At 29.7% G+C, this 9,144-nt stretch overlaps 1 protein-coding gene across 1 annotated transcript; it reads right to left on the bottom strand.

Annotated features, from left to right (window-relative positions):
• Nucleotides 1-1,634: 1,634 nt before the first annotated feature.
• On the bottom strand, nt 1,635-4,980 carry LOC130811129 (expansin-A11-like). The gene is made up of 3 exons (XM_057677310.1): nt 4,745-4,980; nt 3,334-3,655; nt 1,635-2,241 (listed from the first exon to the last, which is right to left on the bottom strand). The coding sequence occupies exons 1-3, from the start codon at nt 4,872-4,874 to the stop codon at nt 1,929-1,931; spliced, it is 765 nt and encodes a 254-aa protein (XP_057533293.1). The 5' UTR covers nt 4,875-4,980; the 3' UTR covers nt 1,635-1,928.
• Between the last annotated feature and the right edge of the window lie 4,164 nt (nt 4,981-9,144).

Genomic DNA, 9,144 nt, shown 5'->3' with positions numbered 1-9,144 from the left:
TAGACTCAAGTACATGTTCAAGTATTTGACTCGACAATGCTAAAATCAACTATATAAATGGGGTAAAAATCCTATCTTTGTTTTCATTTGTAATTCTTTCAAATTTCTATTGATAAACAACAAAAAAATTGTTTATTTTCCACTTAAGTTATAGATTGGATTATTGATAAATTGATGAGATATATATTATAGTAACAATAGTATATTAGTATATATACATATACAAGATCAGTATTTTTTTTATCTTTGATTTTGAATGACGAAATGTAACGTACACTATCACAATAGAGCATTTTTCTCAATAGATTTAGCACATGAATAAAGGGATTTCTAATTGCAGAAGTTTGTACATTATCAATGTTACCATTTTCTACCATTGCAACAACTATCCTATGGAATACTTTGTTTTTGAAAAAATTTAAAAAGATAATTTCAGTTATGAATATCTAATCAAAATAATCTCAAATATATGATGTTGGTAGACCGTACTCATAATACGTGGTAACTTGTTCTTGTTAGACCGTCACAATTCATCACATAGGCTTGGGCTCACAAATTTACAGGTAATAAGCATTAACTTGCATACAACATATGATGAGTTTCACTCTTTCATAAAAGTATATGGTATCAGGAGGATTACTCACCAAGCATATGATATGCAAATCCACAATCTAATATTTTAGCCATGTGGGATCTTTCTCACATATGAAGCATTTCCTACAACACTCACCCTCGCAAGTGAGTCACATCATATCCAAGAACCACCATCGGCTCTGATATCAAGTTAGGCCTTGACAATTCGTCACATGATCGCCCCATGGGTCCACTTGAGTAGACACACCCACAAGGCATCCGTGGGCTCGGGCCTACAAACCTACGGATAATGAGCGTTGAGTTGCATACAACACAACACTTGATGAGTTTTACTCTTTCTGAAAACTATATGGTAAAAACTAAAATAAATCGACAATAACATACCAAATTTAGCCCTGAGGACCAAATTTTTAACATACATGTAAGTTGCGATAACTAAAAGTGACTGTTATTTCAACAATCTGTTGGAAACTCATAACATAAATGATCTTCGAGTAGGATGAGTATATTTTCCGTCACTCCATCTAGCTAAATCGAGTTCTTACTTTTTAGAAAGTTATAATTTTATTTCACGAAATTAAAATTTGAAGTGACCCTGGTTCATGAAAATATACAAAAGTACATAAATGACAATTTATGTTAAGTTAAATAGTTCTCTTCAATGGTGGAGCTACACGAATCTCCCACATAGTAACACAAATTAAAACGAGGGAATAAACAAGACTAGATTCATAATCAGAAATATATAGTAAATCTCTTTCAAATTTTCGTATAATATTGTATTATAAACCAAAATCCTAACATCGAAAGCACAAGAATTCACCATCACAGACCACACAAGAACATAGCAAGAGAAAATTACAAAAAACTATGTATTATATATATTATATATATATATATATATATATATATATATATATATATATATATATATATATATATATATATATGATAAAGCAACAATTTCTTAGAATATTACACGAACAAAAAAAACTTAAGTTCAACTTATATATGTATAAAACTAAATATAATGGACTATACTCAAAAACTCCCAACTTTATTCAAACCATTCAATAGGAATTTTAAGCCCATGAATATATTACAAAATGATAGATTTGGCGGGCAGCTTCAAAGAAGAAAAAAGCAATGAGCACGCCTCTGCCTATCAAGAATTTTTCATGGCTTAGAAACCCAAAAACTGTAAAGGGCAAATTCAGAATACTTGTATAAAATATGCTGAATCAACTCGACTATTATTTTTCTGCCTAAAAAGTGCTTTTAATCAAATAATCTGAATCATATATAACCAAGGCAGGTTTGAGCCTAGATTCCGTTTAGATGAATTGTTGTTTGCTTGAAAATGTTTGTCCAAATTGCCAATTGGAAGGGATTATGTCGTTGAAAGTTTGAGTTTGACCGTCAGTCAAAGTAACTTGGAAGGATAAAGATTGTCCATTAAGGTAAGCTAATGATTGCCAATTAGCTCCCCAATTTCTAGACATGGGCATCCAATTGTTGTTTTTTGAACCCTTGATTTGTACTGATTGTATTGATCCTGCTGCTGCTACATTGCTGATTAATACTAACTCAAAGTAATCTCTTCCATTTATGCTAAATCTTACTCCTCCATGTTTCTTGCAAGGAACCCTGTTACATGATCATAATCCATCTCATTAGGAACTTCTTAGTATATATCAAGTAATTGTTAGAGTATATGACATAACAATTTTGGGGTTACAACCATCAGCTTAAGCTTTTGGTTGATTTGATTCCTTAACATGGTATCAGAGCCAGCACGACAAGAGGTCACAGTTTTGAATCTCAACCTCTCCTCCCCTCATTTAAAGGGGATTATTTAACGTAAAGTATGAAAAGGGTCTATGTTGCATCCATACTTCTAGCTCAAAAGGCTTTCGTGTGAGGGGGCGTGTTAAAGTATATGACATATCTTGGGACTACAACCATATACTTAAGCTTTTAGTTGAATTGGTTTTTAAGCTTTTAGTTGAATTGGTTCTTAAACTTTTAGTTGAATTGGTTCCTTAACAACAACAATCTCGGCCAAAAGCTTAATTAAATGATGGCTGAAGCCCAATATATGTTATATATTATAACAGAAGTTGTAGATAAAAGCCATGTAATCTAGTAGAATCTGATCCGCTTTCTCATTGAGGAAAAGGTTATGAATGAAATCCGATTTATTTTTCTGTTTCGATCAAAAGTACTTTGTAAAATTTGACTAAATTCACAATGTTCATGCTATAGTTGCTTAAATTGAGTGTATACTATCTGTATAGATGATGTTTGCTATCAAGAATCGAAAATCACTCTATTATTAAGTATAAAGTTGTGTATAACTTCAAGGAACCAACTCAACTAAGAACTTAAGTTGATGGTTGAGAGCCCATTATTAAGACGGCCCCTCACATGAGAGCTTAAATATAATGTTGTTTAATCTTCAAGGATCCAACTTTATTATTAAGTATAATGTTATATACTCTAACATGCATCCTCACACGAGAGCTCATTGGGTTAGAAGTATGGATGCAACACAGGTCGTCTTTATACTTGGCGCTAAATAATGAACTTTGAATGAGGGGTGGTTGGAATTCGAAACCGTGACCTCTTGTCACGCAAGCTCTGATACCATATTAAGTAACCATCTCAACCTAAAGCTTAAGCTGATGGTTGAGAGTTGAGATCCTATTTGTATAGACGATGTTTGCTATATCAACTAACCTTTGGAACAAAACAGGAATGATTCCACCTCTGTAAATACCAATTTTTTCCCAAGCAGGTTGAGCCATATCAAAGTGTTGAAGAGGAGGATTACACCAACCTCCAGCATTGTTAGGCAAGGCATAATTGGGTGGGCAGAAATTGGTAGCAGTAATTGTAATAGAAGTACCCTTAATACACCATCTTGGATCTGATTTATAGTCACATATGATCTTATAACACTGCCCACATGATGCACCATTGTTGAACAGTGCTGTACTCAAAGCTGCTGTCCTTGTTCCATACCCAGCTGTGTACAAATCACCATACCCACAAGCTCCACCTATAAAAAATTTAATAAGTCAAATAATTAATACACTAGCAATAAAATTAGTGTCGAATGATGACTAATACACTGACAAAAATTATTGGCAAGTGACGTTACACTAGTAAAATAAAACTGTTAAACTGGTTGGAAAAAAAAGTCATTTACTACAAGACTTCTCTTATGGTTTAAAAATAACAAGCCTAATAGTGATTGGCTAATTTACAAAAAAAAAAAAGTTATATGCTCCGGTTTAAAAAGTTATGGTTCAAAGTTATAGCCTAATAGTGATAGGTGAGTTCAAAGAACCGCAGCATATAGCTTATTTTATGCTTCGATTTGAAATTAAAGTAGCTAATAAATGATAATATATGCTACTATTTTGAGTGTTTGAAGTCAAAAACGCAACATATACTAAAAGGTATATCGAGTTAAAAAGCTTACGTTTTGTTTTTAAATGGAAAATTTAATTTTCGTCCAGACTTAAAAAGTTAAGAGATTGAGTAAGGATATGATAGAATTTTGCGTTAAATTAGTAGTTTGAAAAAATTGATTACAACATGAAAATTCAAACAACAATCAATAGAGTAAATTTTATTTCTACTATACATTAAACACTAAAATTTACTTAATAAGTAGTTGTATATTACTACATCCATTTTACTGTAGATACCCTATTTATTTTTTACACTATCCAATTCACTTATTCAATACTTACTATTTCTTACTATAAACAACGAAATATTATAAAAATAAATATTAATAATCTTTACATTGAGATAAAGCAAATAAAATCTCACTTGACTATGTTTCAATTTAAAAATTAAGATAAAATACTAAGTGAATAATGTTAAAAGTATATCATTATTTATTATTATATAAAAACTTATACGAGCACCGCATTAAAAATATAGAACAGATTAATACGCATTTGGACAGTTTATTTATCTGCCCCTGCGTATGTGCATATTAGCATACGAGTGTATATTAAGATTTAAGACCTTTGATGTTTCGATTGGTTTTCACTTAGTTAATAATTATTCAAAATACAAAAAAAAGTACTTTAAAATATCGAAAAAATAGTTCAAAAGGGAAAGACAACCGTACCCATCGTTCCAGAAGCATCACTTCCACCATAGAAGGTGGCATGAGCGTTTTGCCAACCAGAACCCACAAAGGCATGAACATTCATGTTAAGGAAATATATTCCTACAAGAATTAATACCAATTTGTACATATTTTTTTTGTTTTGTTAGCCTTGTAAGATGAAGATAAAGAACAAGCTAAGGATAAAAATTGAAGAGGTTTGGATTTTAGGATGATATTTTGTGTTTTTCTTGATGTAAACCTTTCTTTTTATATGTCAAGTTTAGCCTTTTGCAACCACCTCACATGGAATCAATAAAATATATTATATATTTAATTTATATCATATAGAGAATCTAGGCTCGAGTCTATTTATGTCATAGAATCATTTTATTAATTAACTAACGTAACACTAGGATTCGTCTCATTCTCACCACTTAATCGAAAAAATCAATTTCCTTTTCTGTTGTTTGTAGTGATTTTTAGTCTATTTTTTTATTAAGAAAAACATATAATTACACAAAAAATATTACAGTCAATTCATTTTAATACAATAAGCATTCTACACTCAGTCCATTTTATTGTTAGAGTATATAACGTTTTCTCGAACCCTTAACAATCAAATTAAACATAGTATCAAAGCCAGAGTGACAAATGGTGTTAAATTATACTATAACATATTTTGGAGCCTCAACCATCAGCTTATGCTTTTAATTGACATCCCAAAATATGTTATATACTCTAACGCTTATAATAATATTCTGAATAGGCTAGATTATTAAATATTTTAGTTTTTAAATAGAAAATTTGCAAGTTTGTATTTAAAAAATTGGAATTATCTCTGGAAAGTCTGATCCACATCAATAATTTCCACGTTCTGAGTTTTAACATATAGCTCATCTATCATCACAACCCCACATGGATTTAACAGCAGAAAAGCCACAAATAAACCCAACAAATTGCTGCTTTAAGATTTGTTTAAAGTATGGGATGGGATTGTTTCGTTTGTTAGCATATGCTTATGTTTTTTTTAACTTTATTAAGAAAGGTAATTAGAGGTTTTTTTTTTCTTAATTTAGAAATTTTTTATGTTTAACATAATTTCGCTTTATTTAATGAAAATTTGATATTAATCATCAAACTTTTTTTATCGTTTTAAAATAAAGTTAATTATTGATTAACTCAATGTAATTCAATAAATAATTTTACTAATTTAGTAACATTCTATTAATAACCCAGATTTTGAACTATCTTTTTACTTAAATATTAGAAGTGCATACATTATTAAGAAAAAGTAATGTATGAATTGTTTTAGTTAATTAATAATCGGGTTTATTTTGAGGTGATAGGACAAAAAATAATATACTATCATTTTTTCATAATTATTTAAGTAATTAATTAGCAATTTTGATTGGAAGAATCATAAGTATTTAAAAATGAAAATTAATTCCACAATAAGAGTCATAATACATGATACATTTATATCAAAATCAACCCAATAGGCCTCTATCCCAAAGTATTAAATATGTCCTATTGACTACCTTTAGTAAGCAAGTTTATTTACATTTTTAATTTCAGCTTTAACTGAGTTTAGAATATTAAAGGGTAGTTTATCACATCATTTTTTATTTTTACTTTTTTCTATCAAGTTCAAACCATATTTATTTAATCCTAGCTATTTTTAGTATGTTTTGACTTGAAGTCTCAATGCCATACCAAGTGAAGAAAAAAATATAGCATATCCTTATAATATTATCTAAAGAGAATTAAAAAACGTCAGATCATACCCTTATTAAAGGAGATTAAAAGATTGTGATCTTATAAATAGTGAGATTTTAGGCTCAAAAAATTCCTATAAACAAAAATACAAAAGACAACACAAGCAGCAAAACAAAAGATGAGAACCGTAAATATGTGTGATAAAAAAACTTGTATGTATGAATATGATAACGTTTATATGAGTCTAGCTACATAATGAGGCAAGTGGAAGATCACATGGTATTGTTGTGTCCATATTAGGAGATGTTGTGATTCAATCCTTTCATCATACTCATGTGTTAATGCACATGAAATCTTATAGACAAATTGTGATTGTTATTAGTTGTATTTTTATTATGTTCATTTATTGGGAGTTGATGTATGTTCCTAAACATTTATGTATGCACCGTACTCTTCAAATCCGATTCATTTGGACTGGATTGTATTATATACATACACCGACATCTCAATTTTAGGTGTATTATTTAGATACGATTTCAGGATATTATCATAGAGTGGATTGAACACTTATTTTTACATGTTTGTTAAATCCACTCGACCAATATATTTGTCAAAGAACCATCTCAACCAAAAGCTTAAGCTAATGGTTGAGGTCCCACCTCACACGAGAGTCCTTTGGGCTAGAAGTGTGGATGCATCGCAGGCTCTCCTCATACCTAGCGCTTAATATTCCACTTTAAATGAGGGGTGGTTGAGATTCGATCCAGTGACCTCTTGTCATGCTGGCTTCTAATACCATGTCAAGAAACCAACTCAACCAAAAGCTTAAGCTATTTTAGACAATTACTAGATCTGCTATTTTACAAATGTTTTATTCGTATTTAGTTTTTGATTGGATCACCGTTAAGCTTTTTCTCTCTAATTTCTTCTATTAGAAAATATTGTAGTTGAATATTGTTATAACAAATTTTTGGTATAGATTCTCCACAAATTTCATTCTCAATTAGTAATTGTTAGGTGATATCACAATTGTGTTATCAATCTTACCTCTAGCTTGGTTTACTCTATGAAAAAATGCAGAAAATCTTGACTATATGGGTGATATCATGCTTGTGTTACCAATTTTACCTATGCCATTAAGAACCTGTTGGTGAGACCATGAGACGAACTCAAATCAAAACTTAAATTCTCAAAATATGTATTACATAGGCTATTTTAATCATTTGTAAGTATGTGTGTTTCTCGATGATACTGTCTCATACAACGATATGTGATGTTATAAATCTGGTTAGCTCTAATAGGTGGCTAGAAATGCAACGAATAAACTAAAATCTATGACAAAGGGAGGTCTTTTTTACAAGGTAGCTTTATTTGGGTAGGGATAATTCTCAATGTAAGTGAGAAAACGAAAGTGTTCTTCTGAAAATGAAAATTTCTCAATCACCAAGCTAACCGATAATTCTCATTCATAATAAGTTATTCAAGCCATAATAATTAAGATGGCTTTGCCTTATACAAGTTGGATAATAATGGATAATAAACTACTAGTATTTAATCAAGAGAGTTGTCATTAATTCATTAAACATACTTAAATCATACAAAATCGTTGCAATTAATAAAAATGACCTAACTTGGTGGTTACTTGTTAGTTAAAAAGCCAATGATAAAGCATCAATTCGACTACTAGTTTTGGAGAATGGAGTTTGGTAATAATCGGAGTAAGTATTGCTTTTTTAAAAGATTTAAACAATTTAATTCTTAATAATTCTTTCATTTTATCAGCTTATATGTATAAAAAATAAAAAATAAATAAATAAAAAACTAGACTACTAGTTTTGTACTTGGATTTGCTTTGACTAAACATGTGCTACGGACGTTGAATTTCAGCACAAAATATAGAGTATAATGAGGGAATGAAGTTGAGAGTATAAGATTACTTTCCTACTTAATAAGAATTTTTTTTATTAAGGCAATATCATAAATTAAGCATATAACAAGTGCATGTCAACCAACCACACCAACAAAAATGTCAAAGGGATTAATTATTATGTACTTATGTCCTTGTAAGCATGAGTTAGTTAAACCGTTAAAGTCTTAATTAAAACGATAATATTCAAATTAAACGCTGATATAATTTCATTTTAACTCATTTTCTTTAAGTTCAAATCGAATAATTCATTAATTCAATTTTAATCAGTTATCATGTATAAAATTAAATTGATTGTCGTTATTATGTGTTATACTCCTATCATATGTTACACAATTTAATTATTAAATGACTGACAAATAATCGAAGCTGGCCTAAACCTAGATTCTCAATTGATACTATAAAAATTTAAATTAATTATTGACTTTTATTTGTGTAAAAGTAATTCACTTTTAGTGATTTTCTAAATATATTGCCCTCCTTAAAATTATACTTAAAAGACTCATATGCACGAACAAGTTTAAAATTTAACCTAAAAAACAATGGTCGCATATATTAACAAACACCTTATTATTCATTAGTCAAACATAGCTCAACTAGTGATGTGTCTTTCTATGATATTGTTAATCAGGAATTCAAAACGTATTACATTTTTGAGACAATTTTAAACCTTAATTTATCATTAATAATTGACAAAGTACGGTAAAGAAAGTCCATATACTCTTTTAAGCCCTTAAAAGGTAAAATTGGCTACGTCAGTTGGATTTCATCAAGT

The sequence above is a fragment of the Amaranthus tricolor genome, chromosome 4, assembly GCF_026212465.1.
Source record: "Amaranthus tricolor cultivar Red isolate AtriRed21 chromosome 4, ASM2621246v1, whole genome shotgun sequence".
NCBI classification, from domain to species: domain Eukaryota; kingdom Viridiplantae; phylum Streptophyta; class Magnoliopsida; order Caryophyllales; family Amaranthaceae; genus Amaranthus; species Amaranthus tricolor.
This window is presented reverse-complemented; position numbering and strand designations above follow the sequence as displayed.

Excerpts from the sequence above, each read along its gene's own strand:
- LOC130811129 (XM_057677310.1), bottom strand. The coding sequence starts at position 4,874 with ATGTACAAATTGGTATTAATTCTTGTAGGAATATATTTCCTTAACATG. Across the intron at positions 3,656-4,744 it reads TGATGCTTCTGGAACGATGG|GTGGAGCTTGTGGGTATGGT; the intron begins GTACGGTTGTCT and ends AATTTTTTATAG. Across the intron at positions 2,242-3,333 it reads ATTCCTGTTTTGTTCCAAAG|GGTTCCTTGCAAGAAACATG; the intron begins GTTAGTTGATAT and ends ATCATGTAACAG.